This window comes from Mustela nigripes, chromosome 1 (genome assembly GCF_022355385.1).
Source record: "Mustela nigripes isolate SB6536 chromosome 1, MUSNIG.SB6536, whole genome shotgun sequence".
NCBI lineage: Eukaryota > Metazoa > Chordata > Mammalia > Carnivora > Mustelidae > Mustela > Mustela nigripes.
The window spans coordinates 28030724-28049827 of NC_081557.1; the positions used below are offsets into that span (position 1 = coordinate 28030724).

General features: G+C 36.3%; 1 protein-coding gene across 1 annotated transcript in view; it reads right to left on the reverse strand.

Annotated features, from left to right (window-relative positions):
• Positions 1-19104, reverse strand: part of LUZP2 (leucine zipper protein 2) — a 472878-nt gene that overhangs the window by 69995 nt on the left and 383779 nt on the right. Inside the window, exon 8 of the mRNA XM_059406926.1 lies at positions 4621-4695. Coding sequence (XP_059262909.1) covers positions 4621-4695 — 75 coding nt within the window. The remainder of the gene's footprint in view (positions 1-4620; positions 4696-19104) is intronic.

A 19104-nucleotide genomic window follows, 5' to 3' on the forward strand; every position in this document is an offset into this window, starting at 1 on the left:
AACCTGGAGTTCTGTGATTCAGACCAAATTATAATTTGCGCATTTAGTATTATGGGACTATACCAGTTTGTACAATCCACAAGTACATAACATACATTCATTCTCTGTGTTTCTGGAGCCTTCTGACTCCACAAGCAATTATTTCATAATTTTGGGTGCCCAACAAAATGTGAGAGGTGTGGATCTCCAGACCATGTATCATACACGTTTTCGATTTCCCAGAGATCCTACCACATGGTGATCACATGAAGGGCATTTTAAACCTAGTTAGCCATTTTGAACCTGACTAAGTGGATTATCTGAAGTCAGATGCGGGAAAAGATTAAATGCAAGGAAGAAAATTCCACAGTCAGAGTTGCTACAAACATCACAAGAGACTGGGCTGCCACGGGATCACATGAATCCCATTCTTTCTAGGATTTAAAGCATCTTGTAGAGATTGTGGTAGGGGTATTAGAGAAAGGACTAAGAAAAACAAAAACAAAATCAAAACAAAGAACAATGGTCTAGTGGAATTTTAGGATTTATATGTATCTCTGATTTTCTGATTTTCTCAACTCTATAAAGAGTCTTGTCCCTTTTTAAAAAGTAATATTATGTAGTATGAGTTGGATATCGTCAGAGAGTAACATAAATTAGTATAAACTTCTTTTTTATAAGTTAAAAAATCCTATAAAGCTGGAATCTTGGTAAGATGAATTATGCTTGGCCTACTAACAGGCTTCCTTAAAATTACCTTAAATAGTTGGAAAAATATAAAATAAGACAATCACAATGGAACAGAGTTCTTAAAACATCTAATTGTTCATTCAAAACATTTGTCCCAAAGATCTAAACCTTAAGAAAGAATATCATCAGAATTCATAAAATGACCTTACTAATTAGTTATTGCAACACTTTCTAGATATCCTGTTTGAGAAGTTATTTATGTTAGCTGTGAAGTGGTTTTGATCATATGTTGTAATGAAAATGCCTATGTGAGACCCAAGTCTCTGGGAAGTAGAATTTTAGCCTGGTCCTTCACAACTACAGTACACCAAGGAGATACCATAAGAACTCCAAAATGAATCAACCTGAAATAATCCATCTCCTCTTTCCTGTATCAAAACACCCAGGGGGTGCCTGGGTGGTTCAGTGGGTTAAGCCTTCAGCTTGGGTCATGATCCCAGGGTCCTGGGATTGAGCCCCGAGTTGGGCTATCTGCTCACTGGGGAGCATGCTTCCCTCTCTCTCTCTGCCTGCTTCTCTGCCTACTTGAGATTTCTCTCTGTCAAATAAATAAATAAAATCTTAAAAAAAACAAACAAACCCATAGTTTAATCTGGTGGTTAGGAAGCAACTGCTTTTCTTTACACATCTGCTATATGTATACAGTAAAGTATTGCAAAGCAAGTCTATAATCATATTACTTGCTTATTGTTTTTAAAATAAAGTGGTTGCTATGTTGTGATCACAAAAATGGAAAGCTCTTAACAGCAGATAGCACACTTTCTTCATTTTCTAAAATAACATTTTGAAAAATAGAGGGCATATAGAGAAGAAAATAACAATTATAAAAAATATCAGGTAAATATCGATCTGAATTAAATGTTAAAAAGCATCATGTTTATTATATATTATATATTTGTTATATATGATATTTATTATACTTTTATAAAATACATGATAACATGCATATATATATTGGTAATATACACCCATATTACATATACCTGATGTATATATACAATGTATATACTATATGAGGCATGTATCTAATGTACACAAAATATCTATATGTGTGTGTATAAATTAAAGACTATCTGTGTCTATACAACTACTAGAAAATGAAACACATGGGAAATAGTAGAAGTAATTTTAAGCATTCTTAGTGTGATTTTACTCCATCTTTCCCCAAAGTCAATTGGGTCCTCAAATTTGATATATTTTTATACTTCATCTACTTATATTATATATAATCCAAAACAAATGTGATTTGTGTATTTGAACAATTGTTAAGAACCATATATATAAAATTCTGAATTTTTTATTCAACAATATATATTATAGATGTATTAATAGTTATATAAATGTCTTCTTATGTATTCATTAATATTAAATTTTGATTACTATTTGAAAATATGAGTATGGAACATACATGAAATATATATGCTAATTCTAATGGTAAGCATTTAAGTTATTTCAATTTGGTACTAACACAAACGTGTTGTATTTCACGTACTTATACATGTGTCCAAGCACATCGGGATGAGTGCAAATGCTATGATACACATGTTTAAAAACTGATTTAATAATTACACTACCACCACTAGTGTATTGGAATATGGGATCATTAGACTTTTTAATTTGTATCAATCTGATGATGTTGAGATGACGTCTCTTTGTTTTTATTTACATTTTCATTTTTCTTAATTAGGTATCTGTTGTTAATAAATTGCAATGAGGGACGCCTGGGTGGCTCAGTTGGTTAAGCAGCTGCCTTCGGCTCAGGTCATGATCCCAGCGTCCTGGGATCCAGTCCCACATCGGGCTCCTTGCTCGGCGGGGAGCCTGCTTCTCCCTCTGCCTCTGCCTGCCATTCTGTCTGCCTGTGCTCGCTCTCTCCCCTCTCTCTCTCTGATAAATAAATAAAATCTTTTAAAAATAATAATAATAATAATAAATTGCAATGAAATATAGCAGAATGAAGAAAGTGCATGTATCTCAACTGTACTTTCAAAAATGTATATACAATTTTAAGGAACATTGCTGTATACATACTGATTTAGGATTAGGCTGTCTGTCTCTTGCAATGATCTATAATTATCCATTTGAAAAATTTTAAGTCATTATCTCTACAAATATTGCTTCTGTTTGTTATTCCTTTTGGAACAGGTATAAATTTTAAAAATTGATATACATTTCTCATTATCTGTTTATTTTCTATTTATTTGTACTTTTTCTATGTTAGTCTAGGTAATTGATATTAATTTTCTGTACATTTTACTTGTCTTCAGTTCTATTATGTCCACTCATCCAATCTGCGACTGAGCAAAGTTAAAGTTTCAATTACATGCATCATTTTGTTCTAATTCTACAATGTCTACTTGATGTTTTTAATAGATTCCAAGTCCAGTGAAAAATATTATCCTTTTATCTCTTTGTCTATTTCTCTACTGACACACACACACACACACACACACTCATCTTCATGAAATCTTTGTTTCCTCATTCCAGTGTCTGAATCAGTTTCAGTTACGCTTTCCTCGGTTTCTTTTTGTACTCTGATCAGATTGTATTCCCTCTCCACACGTCTAGAAATACTTTTATTATATGTCAAACACTGTGTAGAAATGAACCAAAAAATCCCCAGAGGTTATCTTCCACATGAGAGGGTCTGTCTTTCCAGTGTTAGGCAGGATGATGGCTGCTAACACCAACCTAATGAAGAACTGATCTTAGCCAGGTGATGCATTGAAGGCTTATAAAATGCAGATTACTCCTGGATGGCCCTGTTCCTTTGGCACAGACTTTCCATGCTTCTGATTGAGAATAATGTGGTGTTTGTCTTCTCAAGTCTGAAATACTATGATTGATTTCTCAGATTCAGTTTCCTGTATTAATAAGTGCTAGATACATGTTCTCAGTATTACAGAAAATGACACTGGATATTTGATAAATGGGTGTGAGTAAACAAAGAGATTATTTTAAAGTCACTCTACCTTTTGTTCTGAGTGAACTAAAGAATAGAGAAATGTTTATTTCCTATTATTTCATAGAGGTGATTTAAAAATTAAAAAAAAAAAAAAAAGAATGAGAGGCATTAAGAAATTTTGCCACATTCCGTAACAATTAAGCAGAACAGTAATTCTAATTATATAATCAATTAATCCCTTTCTATCTCCCTTTCCATATGCCAATTGCCTATTCTCCACGTATGTCTCATATGAAGAACAGCCTAAGGCTGGCATCAGCAGGGGTTGTGGTTTATCCTGACCATGCACATTTGAAACACAATGAGACATTAATAAAACCAAAATGAAATAGAGGAGGTAAAAAGCATTGAAGAAAATCTTTTGGAATTAGTGGTGATGGTAGCACAACTTTGTGAATTTTAAAAATGTGACTTTTATACCATGTGAATTATACTTAAGGAAAGCTGTTATAATGAGGGATTTATGTCATTCTCTCCTGCGTTATCTTTATATGAACAGAGCTGGTTAGGAGGGCTACCTCCTTCTTCACGGAGTCTCCCTCCAGAATTCTGATTTACGATTTCCAAAATTAAAAGTGTCAATGACTACTTCGATTTGTTTCCTAACTCATTTACCCAGAGTTAATACATGGCATCTTTGCTGGTGCTTTAAAACATGTTTATTCATGGTGTTAGAGAACAAATGTACCGGTAAGCTGGAAAATGAAAAGTCATGAACTCACAAGGCTGAACCTTGAGTCAATTTACTGTAGCAGCAAAAGAGAGGAAAGATTTGGGTTCCAAAGGGATTGTCAAACACTCATGAATTCTACACCCACCTTCCAGGTACAGCATCTGGAAATGCATCAATAAATCAAGTGAAGCAATGGGTCAACCCTAGCTTTGTGTGCTAAAACAGCAATTAGGATTCAGAGATGTTAACTTACCCGGTCAAGAGCCGCTTTCTCCAGCTCATTTTTGGCCACAGCTAATTTTTGTTCCAGGTCAGTAAGTTGTTGAGCCTATAAAATGAAAGAAAGACCAATCTTTTTAGTAAATTCTATAACATCCCTTTTCACTTTAAGCATCTTTCATTCATTGTAGAGAACAACAAAAACTTAGTGAAATATATTTAGAATTCAAGTTAAAAATACTCCATGACTTTTGGTTAAGCTTCAGAAAATAGTGTGTTCTGCATTAATTAGTATGTAGTAAATTCTTCGGTGGACCAAAATATCTAGTTGCAAAGTTCCAGCTCCAGTCCCGGAATATAGTTTGACATAATAAATCAGTTATGTTTCTAGTTGTTCCATATTGAACTGTATTTCCCCAAAATTCCTATGTTGAAGCTCTAATCAACTCCCTCCCACTTTGTGGCTGTATTTGGAAACAGGGCCTTTAGGAAGGTAATTAAGGTAAAATGAGGTTGTAAATATAGGGCCCTCACCCCATACAATAGGCATCCTGATAAGAAGAAGAAATACCAGATCTCTCTCGCTCTGCATGCTCACCCAGAGTAAAGGTCATATGAGGATCCAAGGAGATGAATGCCATCTGCAAACCAGGAAGACCCCCTCACAAGAAATCAAGTCTCCTAGCACCTTAATCTCAGACTTCTTGCCCTCAGAATGGTACGAAAATACATTCCTGCTGTTTAAGCCACCCAGTCTGTGGCTTACCCTATGGCAGTCTCTTGCTATGGCAGCCTCAGCAGTCTAACATAATAGCATTCATTCTTTCTATTATTCAGTTTTAATCCAACACACATCTCTATCCCACCATATGCTAGTACCTTTGCAAATGCCGTAACTCTTCTGTTAAAAGAGCAAAGGTCTCAGATTTGGAAGATGTATTTTAAAATCCTGTATCCACCAGTTCCTATCTACATACTGTAGCTATTCTTACAAGAAGATGCTTAGCAGCCTCACAAAGGACCCGGAGAAGAACCTGCCTCCCCTCATGGCTTAGAACCTCTCTATACCTCTGGACTTACCCTGTCTCCTACATTTAGCCAATGAAAAGAATCTCAAGCTGGAGGCACAGAGGATCTTTCTGATGTTCTTATTGGGGAAGGGGATTGAATTTGCCAGGAAAAGTTGACAGCAGAAGGTTTATCAATTAACTACCTAATTAGCTACCTAACCCATATACATAAAATACATCATAAATGTACTTAAAAATGTGTGTGTGTATATGCTTAAAAATAAAATTTTGAATTAAAAAAAGGTGAAGAAAGTAGCTTCCAATATGAAGGTACCTATAAGTAGTAGAAAACCAACAAGCTCTGAGCCCCAGGCCCCTTCCCTTCCTGCACTCGTCTTGGTCCTGTTTGTCTCTATCCTTCTTTCTATTCCCATTACCTGACCCCACAATGTGAGGATCTTGAGACCACAGACCTCAGTCTCATATTCTTGACCCGGGGCTCAGGCCACCCTGCCTATTCTACATCACTGCTGTCCTAGGGCCATCTACCTTTCTCAAACACTGAGCACTCAAGACTTACATGGCGACTGTCCTTGGCTACCACAGGCCCTGCCTAACCCAACGCCTCAATGGAAGGAAGGAAAAGAAGGTCTCTTTTATCTCTCCCTGTGTCCTCAGTGAAGGATAGAAGTTAGGGACAATAGAGAGGGGCAGTGGGTGGGTCTCAGTGGGACAGTGGTCAGCTTACACTCCCACTAGTTATGGGCCAGATCCTTAGAAACTAGGGGGAGGGAGTAAGCATGTCCGTGCCACTCAACATTTTAGTCACCATCTGGAAGGAATGCCCATGCTGCCTGGCAATCCCCCATGTCTTGCCCACTCCCTTGCCCACGCCCCTCCCCCCAGCCCAGGTTCATATGCTATTTTCTATCTTAGGCTCTCTTTGGTAGGCAGACACTCTCCTCAAGATGCTGTAATCAGTCACCTGCTGTCCAGAAGGGTCTGCATAGGCACAGGACATCCTGCCTTAGCCTGTTTTCCTCCTTGTAAGGGTTTTTCAACCCAAATCCTGTGATTCATACTAGAAGATCTCCACTAAAAAAATGACACAGAATGTTCAGTAATATAGCAATCCAGGAAGCTTGTATTAGGGCAGATAGAATGGATTCCATCAGAAATAGCAAATATGCCTTTGAAAGCTATAATGCCAGCAATTCCCAGGATTTCAAGTATTTACCTCTTCTAGGAACTCACTGAACCTGGTAAAATCTAGCCAAGAGATTTTGGAGGACAGAAGGTTACAAGAAGAGTAAGGGAAAATAATCAAAGGAATTGCAGATACTAACACATATTATCAAATGTTGGTGCTAGTTTTGGAAGGATGAGCTACTGGGCTGACTTGTATATAGTAGTTATAAAATTACATAAAACAGTAAGAATTCTATGAGTATCAAATGATCAGAAGACATATAAAAGACTAAGGACTTTACCATATGGTAAATTTTATTTGTTTTAAGTCAAATGTATTTGTTTTCTCAATTTACCTCCTGCAAAATAAAGGATAGGGCTACTTATGAAGAGTTAGTCATGATTCTGAGGCACTTTCATTCACATCCAATCACAGAACAAATATCTATGAAGTGACTGATTTTCTCAGGCCGGGAAACATCATCTGTGTACATAGATTCAAAATATACATGGAGAGGCAAGCACGTAAAGTGAAAATCACAGTAAGAAATTCTAACTGCTAAACACAAAATGTGTAGTTTAAAAAGTCAGAGTGCCTTCTTTAATAAAGGAAACAGCAAATAATTGTAACATTTAATTTTCATACCTGTACATCTTCTCATTTGAGCTTTCTAGTCCAGAAGCTAAAGTCCATACCATAAATCTTATTTTACTTAAAAAAAGAAAGAAAGAAAGAAAGAAAGAAAGAAAGAAAGAAAGAAAGAAAATGTTTCTTCTGAGCTTTAAGTTTTTACCGATCACAAAACATGGGAACCTGGGGTTTGGCTGCACCATCCAGGTTTACTTCTGGAGCTGTTCCTTACTGTTTTTCTCTGAAGTTCAACTTAAATTGAGCTGAATTATGAAGGATGACATTAATGCCACATATAACATATGTGTATAAGTATAAGTATATAAGTATATAAGTATAAAAGATATAAGTATCTTTTTTTTTTCCTTCTGAGAAATGAATCTATGCCCTGGTGAATACTAACAAAAGTCTCGGCTATTTCATCTTCTGATAGAGCATAAGAAAAGGAAGTGCTACAGGGATATCAGCATAGTATCCAGCCACAGTGTTTTCTGGCATGGCTTTCTGGTTGGAAATGGATCCATCTAGAGCCAGATCAGGAAAGGATCAATACAGACTTTGAGTAGGGAATTCACAACAGAGCCTCCTCTTAATGTTCTGGCCATTGTGAAGTTATAAAAAAAAATTTGGAGGGGACTACTGTGACTCATTTACAGGGGACATAGGTTGGTGAAAGACTACAATAGCTGGGTTTTTCAGGGGCATGGATATAACGGCCCACATTACAGTAATCAGTAACGGCCCACATTACAGACATCAGCGAAGCAAGGTCAGAAATCTTTAGAAGTTTCTTAACAATGGTTGTGCTATTTTGTTATTAAGAAGATGGCAGTTGTTCTACAACCAATAAGACCATGCAGGTGTGTTCCAGAAAATAATGCAGAAATAATGGATAGTGAATACAAGAGAAGTTCTATTAAAGTGTGGCATGAGCATATTAGAAATTCTACATTTTAATTCCAGACTTTACCATTGTAAAGTAGGTGCTATTACAAAATAATCTGTATTCTATGTTTTCTACACTAAAATATCTTGCGGTTGTAATATAAAAAATATTAGAACTTATATTTAGGCATTTTCTAGATCTCATCTATGTTATTTATGCTTATAATGTACATGACATGGTAGTAAAAGAATAATATGGTAACAATGATTACAATGATGATAATGGACCTAAAGTCTCTCTCTATATATTCATTCTGCATAACAACTCTGTCTGGCACATAGTATTGTTTCTATCCTTTTTAAATGAGAAACTGAGATAGAGATTTATGAAATACCTTGCTCAGAATCACACAGCTGGGCAATAACATATCTAGAATTCAAATCTAGGCAGCTTGTATCCACAGCTGGTCCTCCTCACCACTAAAGATATGAATGTATGTGTTCTATTTATAACTAAAAATTTACATATATTAAATGACATGTGCTCAGAATTTACTGATGACCTTTAGACTAAAAATGTTTGGAATCAACTCAGAACCTTGGAGAAATTTTGCATGCTTAAGACTTTTCTCCCAATGAGGATGATAAAGTCATAAAAGAAATGTTCTCAAGTCCTCAGTAGGATGTACTTGGTGGTTGGTGAAAAGGTAATAACAGGATTGAATTTTTTACCTATGATTCAATGTATATATTACCACATAAGAAACACATACTCCCTGCTCAGCAGCCCTAACCTAAAAGATGGGGATCATAGTCAATCAAGAGAGACCACACAGACAACCCTACCATCATCACCACCATCTCTACATTCCACTTTACTGTAGAGTTAGAAGACAGAAAATCAATAATTCTTACTTGCATCTACTCAACCCTCAAAAAGTAGGAAGTTGCAGTGCCAAGATTATCTCTGGCCATCAGATTCTTGGATGCTGTGTCTGCTCGTTTCAACATTAACAATTTGGGAGTGACACTGAGAGACATGGGACTGAAGGACTAAAACATGTACAAGGACCAAATTTAGACCTCAAATTACACAGGAATATAACTTAGCATAACATCTGCTTAAAAGTGTTATTAAAGGTTTTAATTAACTAAAATTATGAAGTTCAGTAAGCCTTTCCATTGGGAAATAAAAGCAAGCATATATAATTTTCTTCAAAATTTGAGTTTTTATTAGTCTCATATTACCATCATGTGTATATGTATATGCATGTAACACTCACGGCCATTTAAGGAAAATCTATCCTGAAATACTTTTTTCATTATGTCTTGGAAGTTGATTCCCTTTCTCTCCTCAAGAACATTGCCACTTTGGAGGAAAGTGGCTTACAGCCTTTCTCTGTCATACATTTTAGGAGAGGTTATCTCAACACTCAGTTCCAGGGATGGGGATGTAATTTCTTACAGCAATTCCTCTATCTCTACTCCATAGTCAAATGACTGTGATTGGGTTTAGGCATCTAATTAACATCAGGCCATAGACAAGAAGATATATATTGGTGGCTTCTGGAAGGAAAATTGTCTCTCTTCATCTGATTAATAGATGGTATGTTTTGTTCTTTCTCTTGGTAGTAGAGTATAAGGATGTTTACATCTCAGTGATAATAGCCTTATCTCCAGAATAAAAAAGAACATCATGAGGCGAAAACTCTACTAGAGAAGAAAGCAGAGCATAGAAAAGAGCAAATAAATATATTACAGGATCTGGTGACTTTGAAAACATTGCAATCAAACCACATCTGAAATAAAAGGAACTTTGCATTTTCACTACTCTGTTCATGAATTCATTGTTCATGAACTAAATTCTTGTTTAAAATTTATATTTTCCATTATTTGAAAAGAAAAGATTCCAGTCTTCTCCTTATTATAACTGGTATTGGTCTAGTCCTTCTCCATAAACAACCATGAGCTAATTAGGTCAGGCTGTGAACGATGAAATATGGAGAGCTCACTAGGTGGGACCTGTCACTGTACCAGCTTTCTGGCTGAGGGCCATTTCCCACCCAGCTACAAGGGCTGGGGACCCAGCAGCTCACCGCAGTTGCACTGAGCTGTGAAGGCAGAGATGGGAGTTGGGAGCAGATTCAATACCTGCAGTATAAAAGAGAAGGGGAGCGGAGAAAAAGAGAGATGAGCAAGAGCAGAGCTTCCAAAAGTCAGTTTGTGGGGATGTTCCTACAAATCCTTAGCTGAGAACTGGGCTGCACATAAATAAGACAATATATCACACAAGGCTAATCATGAAATAACTGTTAAATGGCTGAGAGCAGAAGAGAGACAACTGAGTTTGAGCACGGCAGAAGGATGTTAGCATTCCAGACACATTCATAAGCCTTATTAACACCACAGGCAACAAAGTAACAGCTTTTAGATTAATAGCCATGCACGAGAGTAGCGTAGCGGTTGGCAAATTATCATCACAAAGGCTAAATCTGGCTCGTTGCCTGTTTTTGTAAATAAAATTTTATTGGAACACAGCCACCTTTATTTATATATTGTCTAGTTACTTTTGTGTCACCATAGTGGAACTGGGTAGCGGCAAGAGGGACCACATTGCTTGCGAAGACTAAAGAACTTATGTGATCACTTGTAGAAAATGTTTGGTGAGTCCCGCTCTAATATGAAGTCTACTTTGGGCCGACCTTAAGAATGTCTACATCAAAATCTAGATAAGATTCTGGGAGGTTGATTTGGGGGCAGAGTTTTGGAGGTTTATCTCAGTCAAGTGAGAAGAACTTGGATATCTTCTTGGACTTTCACGTATCTACACTTAAAAAGTATAGAGCCAACTCTACAGTAAGGTGAATATGGGCATTTTAACTGCATCACTGGACAAAAATTAACAATCTTCAAAAGAATATAAAATCCAGAATCACTCTAGCATATGAACGGCAATGTCCAGCACAAAATAAAATCTTACTAGGTATTCAGAGAAATGAAATGTATCACTCAAAGTTAAACAAAAGAGTACACAATGGTAGCTGTAGACAAATCATCTTTAATGCCCAAACATTTCCTTATAGAGTTTTGTTCTTTACATTAGCCTTGAGAATCATGACAGCACTTTCTAATTGCCTTCCTGGTACTCTACTTAGCTTTTTGGATGTTAACTAATGAATCTTAGACTCTAACCCACACATCAAGAAATTGCAAAAATTCCTGAAAAATGTAAGTTTTATTCACTATGACTATCATAAAAATAAAGTCATTTTTGTCTTCATGAAAGATGGATATCAGATGACTCATTTTATACTACGCATTGGGTAGTTTCTGTGATCTATAGAAACCTGGATTGAATATGCTGCTTAGAAAAATGGTCTTGAAGTACCTAGTTTTTCTTTACTGTTATACTTCTTTACTACATGAAGTTAAAAACCTTTCCTTAGTTACTATGATTCTATTTTGTTTTTGTCTATCATAAATTTTCTAAGAGGCAGTGACTTGTAGGATTAATGATTCCAGATCATAATATAACATGTAATTATTAACTTGAGAGAGATTGAGAAGAAATGTAGGTTATCCGACCTGTACCTTTCTCAGGCAGGTATCATCAGCTCAATATACACTATCTTCTAAAATCCTGGATGAAAAGTGGTCCTTCAAACTACATAATTAGCTTGCTGCTAAATCTTAGAAATTAATACTAATTCAAATAATTGTGAGTATAAATAAATAAATACTTTGTGACTATAAATGAAGTAGTTACTGCTTCTGTGTTATTGTATTCATAGATATTTTTCATATTTATATACATTCTCTTATCTGATATCGATCTGTATTTTCATTTTATTCTCTCTCCTTGCTATTACATAATAATAAATACCATTTAATAATCACAAATACAATTTTTAATTTCCACAGGTGGCAGATACATGACCATTCCCGTATATTACCTCCCACATTTTATCATTTACTCTAAGAGGTATATAGTATACCATGTTTGACTAATGAGGAAAAAAGGATCAGAGAGAATAACATAGAAGTAGAATGAAGTTTTGGTACCAAACCTGCCTGTCTCCAGACATGTCACATTGGGCTACTTTTACTCTAATGATTTCAAAGCTAAATTGGACAACATAGGCCCTAGGTGTATCTACAAAGCCTCTTCAGTCATGGCTCAGTTTCAATATCTTTCCATCTCTCTGTCCTTCTTATTCCAAGAAACAATCCCCCACCCAATTCTTGCAGAAAGTTATTATTACTTTATAAAAATGTTTGCATTTGTATTCTAATTTTTTCATTATTATTATTCCACCAATGGATAAGTACTTTAATCCTGCTCACCACAGGCCTCTGTGATGGGAACATTCTGTATTACGCAAATAGTCAATTATCTCCTTTCTTGGAAAACTGCCCACTACAACCTCTCAAAAAGCTCCCATCCTTCTTTGATTTATTACAACGCTGTTTATATTTATTTACTTATCTATTTATTTTGCTATTTCTCTGCCTTATATTCTGGTTTTTCTTCCTCTTTTTTCTACCTAAAGTTGAGAATTTGTGGAAAACTGTGGTTTCTAGTACACCTATGCTCATCAAACAGTCCTATTCTTATACCCTTCCACAAATTTTTAAATTTCTTGAAAGGTCAAATTATCACATTCTTCAGATTCCTCAAAATCAGACTGCAGAGAATGAAAGTCATAATATTCTCTCTGTTTATATTATTGTCAATGGCATATCACATTGGTTTCCTGTTGCTGCTATAAACAAATCATCACAAGCTTAGTGGCTTAACACAAATGTATTCCCTTAAAGTTCTAGAGGTCAGAAATACAAAGTAAATCTCACTGGGTAACATCAAGGCAATGACAGGCCTGGTTTCTTCTGGAAGCTCTAGGGTAATATTTGCTCTTTGTCTCTCCTAGCTTCCAGATACTGCCTGGACTCCTTGGCTTGTGGTTGCTTTCACTGACATATTATCCTCTCTGACTAACCCTCCTGCCTCTTTTTTATAAAGACTTTTGTGATCCCATTGTTAGCAAAAAATACAGGAGGACTTGTCCAAGTCAAGATTCTTACCTTATGTACCTCTGCAAATGATCTACTGCCATGTAAGATAACATATTCACAGGCTCTGGGGATTAGGATGGAGATACCATCACAGGGTTATTAATTACCCCGTGTCTCAAACACATCATCTCAGCCCCACTCTCAAAACAAGCCTTCTTCCCATGCCCATTCAGTCACAAATGCCATTTGTTCCATCTCTACTGCTTTTATTAGAACTACCAAAGTGGGTCCTCACTTCTACTCTTTACTGATTGCTGCAACTGGTTTTTTGTGTTCTCTGCCTTTTGTCTCTACTTTTCTTGCCTTTCTCCAGGAAGTCACCCTGCATATTCCACCATGTTTATTTTTCATGAATCTTTCTTTTAACTTGTTTCTCCTTGATTCAAAAAAGAGAGAGAGAGAGAAACAACAACGAAACTGTAGTTTTTCCTTATTGTTTCAGGATAAATACAAACTCTTCCATATTCAGGTTGAAGCCTGTCATAGTTTATCCTACACTATCTTTAGGGGCAATTACTTTATTTATTTATTTATCTATTTATTATTATTATGTTTTATAAACATATAATGTATTTTTATCCCTAGGGGTACAGGTCTGTGAATCGCCAGGTTTACACACTTCACAGTACTCACCACAGCACATACCCTCCCCAATGTCCATAACCCCACCCCCCACTCCTGACCCCCCTCCCCCCAGCAACCCTAAGTTTGTTTTGTGAGATTAAGAGTCAGTTATAGTTTGTCTCCCTCCTGATCCCATCTTGTTTCATTTATTCTTCTCCTACCCCCCAAACCCGCCATGTTGCATCTCCACTTCCTCATATCAGGGAGATCATGTGATAGTTGTCTTTCTCCGATTGACTTATTTCACTAAACATGGTAATGGGGGGCAATTACTTTAATTGGACAAGACAATCTACCCCACCCAAGCCAGGCCAAAAATAGTATTGCTCACTACCTTTGGTAATGGGAGTAGTCTAGAATGTGTCCATCTTCTTCACTTAATTTGCCTTGAATAGGCTGACAAGCAGGAGTTCTTCAGAAATGTCTATGTGAAGTTGTACTACAAGTCCATGCTGCTAATTTGGAAGTTATGTATTTTCAGGTTATCTCAGATTCTAATGTCTTCATTTTATTTTTTTTATTTATGTATGTCATTATATGAAATTTCCTCATTATCTCTTTCTCCTTTTCCATTCTATTTACTGCAGGCATAATAAATCCCCAGCACCTTATACATTTGTATCCTTTCAAGTAGAGGACTTCCCATTTTTCCTCCTTCCCTCCCTCTCTCCTCCCTTTTCTCTTTCCTTCCCTCCCTCTTTCCCCTCAGTCTTTGCTTCCTTCCTTCCTTTTCTCACATTTTCATTTATCAGATATTATTTTCAACATCCCAGTAGGAGGTCAGTCACAAATAAATACAACATGACATAAAGGCAATACCTTTATATTATGAAGCTTGGAGCCTAAGGGCTTCTTAAACACTTCTGTATTCACCACGAGAACTGTCAATGTGTCTTTTACATAGTAAGACAACAAAATTATATTGGTGCTCTCTTTGAAGTCGCAGGCACTTTAACTTTACTGGTAGAATTACAAGTGTTTTACTAGGCTCTCAGAAGAGACAAAGAGGTATTTTGACCTGAGAGCATTGTATAATATCTCAGTGGCCTTCTTTATACTTTACTTAACACCTTAAACACCTCAGGGTCTACCCATGTACCTGCTCTTTCTGCTTAGAATCATGGAAAGTTCCCTGCTGTCCTGTTTTCCCTGGTCAATTCCTATTCATCCTTTACACTGCGGTTGAAATGCTAATTCTCACAGAGATCTATTTCTGAGCTGCAAATATAATTTTAGCATTCTTGTCATATTCTCTTGTGAAATGTTATATTTTTTCTTCCTATTACTTTTACCGGTTGTGATTTTTAAAATAGAAAGTGATTGGAAGGATATGGACACCAACCAATAAAATCTGAGTCTGCCTGGAATGCCAGAACAAGGTCTTGAGAGTTCTCTGCTTGACAGGTGTCAAGCAGTCAATCTGTCTGTGAACAGAAGCACCGTGGCAGCTCCTAAGCAGGCCTGCCATACCTCCTCAGCCCGGAAAGAGACATGAGGCCAAATCAATTTGGACAGTTTATTACTCATTCTGAAAACATAAGGAAGATCAGCATAGTGTTGTCACTCTATGTCTCTTAATATCACTGGATGACATCAAACCAGGGAGCCATATCAAAGGCAACATATGTGGTGGCTCTCTTTCTGCCATTGTGGATCCAGCTCCCAACTACAGCAGAGCTTACAGCTATACCCAAAGGAGGGGCCGAAGTGTAATATGGAAAGTCTCATGCTTTACTGACATTAGGAAGGCTGATAAGAAATTGCTACGTGGCCACCTCCTGAAAGATAAGAAGCAGATGAGAAACAGTCTTGTAACAGCTGCAAATGTGACTACCTGATGACCTATCCTTGTATGTTCTGTGGAAGACCACAGGACATTAACCCAATACTTGGGTTAAACTACATGTTAGCCTTGCCTAAGCCATCTAAGCAAAGATATGCATGGTTATCAGGGTGTTAGGGCTGAGCCATTGTGCTATAACAGGTGTTAGCCATTTATTGCTGAATGACAACTAAGTGCTGGGAGACACGGGTGAAGGAGGCAATGGCTATTTCACAGTTGGTACAGAAGTATTTCAATAGTTGGAACAATCTGCATGTCTATATTAATGTATACTAGTTGTTACAGTTGTATACAGTAATTGTTGTATACAGTTGTATACAGTTATTACAGTTGTCATCTACCCATTTATCTATCTGAATGTTAATGCCTCATTCCCTCACTAGGCAACAGGCTCATGACACAAATTGCTTCTGTTTTGCTAACCCTTGAATCAAAAATTCATAGATTCGTGATGGGTACCTAGCAGTTGCTTAATAAGTACTGGATGAACAAATGAACAAATGAGTAAATTTGATGCTGATGCCTTGGAATGTACTAAGAAAACAGGTATCTTAATCTTCCTCCTTAATTTGTTTTGTCCTCATTTGTGTCTGTTGAGCCCCAGTGTTTACAAAAACTCTATACTTAGTTGAACATTTTGAAGAGTTTTGAGTCCTTACTTTTCCAGCCCAAAGAATGCTTTTCTGAGAGCCTTTTCAGTCCATCATGTAAATCTCCTTTCTGGCAGTTAATTGGCATGAAAGACAATGGCTGCACTTCCTTCTAACAGGCACAGGAAATGATGGTTTAACAACACTGACAAGAGTGCTGAAGGGATAGCAGATAAGAATTGGCATAAAATTTTGTAGGTGTCAGGATCAAGTCAGGGGTAAATATTTTGAATAGGTGTTTTTTTTTTTTTTTTCTATGTCAATCTGCCTAAAAGTCATGGTCCCCTCTATTTGTGCAAATCCTCCTGCACTCAAAGGCTGGATGTAGCCAATTGCTTCAATTTTCTTATTGCCGAAGTATAGCAGATACTTTGGATGCTTATCCAAACATCCTTTCAAAATTTTCATTCCACTAAGTGAATTTTGTTGAAAGCAGCAGGTAATAAAGCATCTGCACACCAGCTTGTCAAATTCCCTACTACTGCCAATCTGTATTTTTTCCCTTTTATATTCATTTTAATGCATTTTAGCAGAGACTTTTAATACATTTCCATGTCCTATTTCCTACCAGACTTATTTTGTTCTTTTCACCTTTTTGTTGTTGTTGTTGTTGTTCTTTTTCAATTTAAAAGTGGAGCATTTGGCAATTAGAAAGTGAGCTAAACTCCAGGGAATACCTGAAGCCCTGGAAATGGGGCATTCCCGCAGAGATGGAACAAAGCCCTTGCAACTTTGTCAGTATCTCACCTCCCATGGAATTGCATAGAAATGAACTACTTTCTTCAACACACTGTATTTTTTAACATATTAAATCATGCTTAGCATCTGCAAGTCAAGTTCTATACAATTTCCGCATATATTTAATTGTCAAGCATCCAGGCCAAACATCAGTATCTTTCTGGTTTTATTAGATGTACAAACAGAAGTTTATAGAGTTCTAGCAAGCTACAGATGATATGTAGAGGAAACAGATTCAAAGTTAATTCCTGATGACTCCAAAGCCTACCTTTATCTTTCTCAAATTCCTTATCTCTTAATTCTTGCTGAAGTATCACCCGCTTAATGAGCCCATTCTAGGCTCTTAACATTGTTGAGCTGCCTTACTTCCCACCTGGAATTTCCAATCCTCTATATTCTCTACTTTCTTTTTTTTTCTTTCTTTTAAAATAGCACTTAACTTTCTAATATACTGCATAAATTATGTTTTCTGATTATTGAGTATTGCCTTTCACACCTACTTAAAGGAAACTTGTTCATGGATGAATCATTTAAGAGCCCGGAAAGGTGTGTGACAGCATTAGTCTCTGCTTACCCCACACCCCCTCAAACTTGTTGATTGAATGGGTTATCTTTACATTAGAAACATTTTTAAATGTGATCAGGACACCCAGGTGGTGTTCAACAAAAGATAATGATAATGACTATGATAATAATCATTTGCACGAGTGTAATAACATATTAGTAATAATAATTTATATTATGATTAAAGGGAGATTTCTCATTTTTTAAAAATTTTTTAAAGATTTTATTTATTTGACAGAGATCACAAGTAGGCAGAGAAGCAGGCAGAGAGAGAGAGGAGGAAGCAGGTCCCTGCTAAGCAGTGAGCCCAATGCGGGCTCGATCCCAGGACCCTGGAATCATGACCTGAGCCGAAGGCAGAGGCTTTAACCCACTGAGCGACCAAGGTACCCCGTTTTTTTTAATCAGGCTATTACTACATCCTTTAATATTTAGTCATCTCATTACCAGTTCTAATTCTGCCCTGGCTCACTTGCCAGTCAATTCAGGTTGATTCCACAAATAATTTTCAGTCATCTACCACGTACTAATCAATAGGCAAACAAATTGTAAGCATTACAAAGATACGTAAAATATAGACTGTCCTCCAAGAATGTACACTAGAGTAAAGGATATGATGCATGAACGAAAAACTATTTCCTATTTTAAATAGTGAATATGCTCCAAAAGATGGTATAAAGTTCTGGTTTAAATTTTGACTTACTTTTATTATTTTTAGAGTGGCAAGAAGAATGTAGGTTTTCTTTCCGTTCTATGGAAAACTAATTTCCAAATTGTACTACCAGATAGGAAAAGCTGATTGAAGATCCTCTGTTATCGAATAGCATACATTATATATATATTTTTTTTTTTCATTATATATTTTTTAATATTTAAATATATTTTACTTGAATTAAGTAGCATAATGAGTCAAGTCAGCAATAAGGATTAAATATAACTGGCTCCTGACCATAAATCTACATGAAGAGTCACGTGAACTTTGACTTTTTTTTTTCTCAAACAAATCTTTATCATTAAATGCTTCTAATATAGGGGTATTGAAACGAGTTCTGAAATATATCCTAAACCACATATGTTTGGACCATATCTTCTTTTTCCATTCATCTGCTAAAGGGCGTCTCAGCTCTTTCTACAGTTTGGCAACTGTGGCCATTGCTGCTATGAACATTGGGATACATATGGCCCTTCTTTTCACTACATTTGTTATCTTTGGGGTAAATACCCACTAGTGCAATTGCTGGGTCATAGGATAGCTCTATTTTTTATTTATTTATTTATTTATTTATTTATTTATTTATTTATTTATTTATTT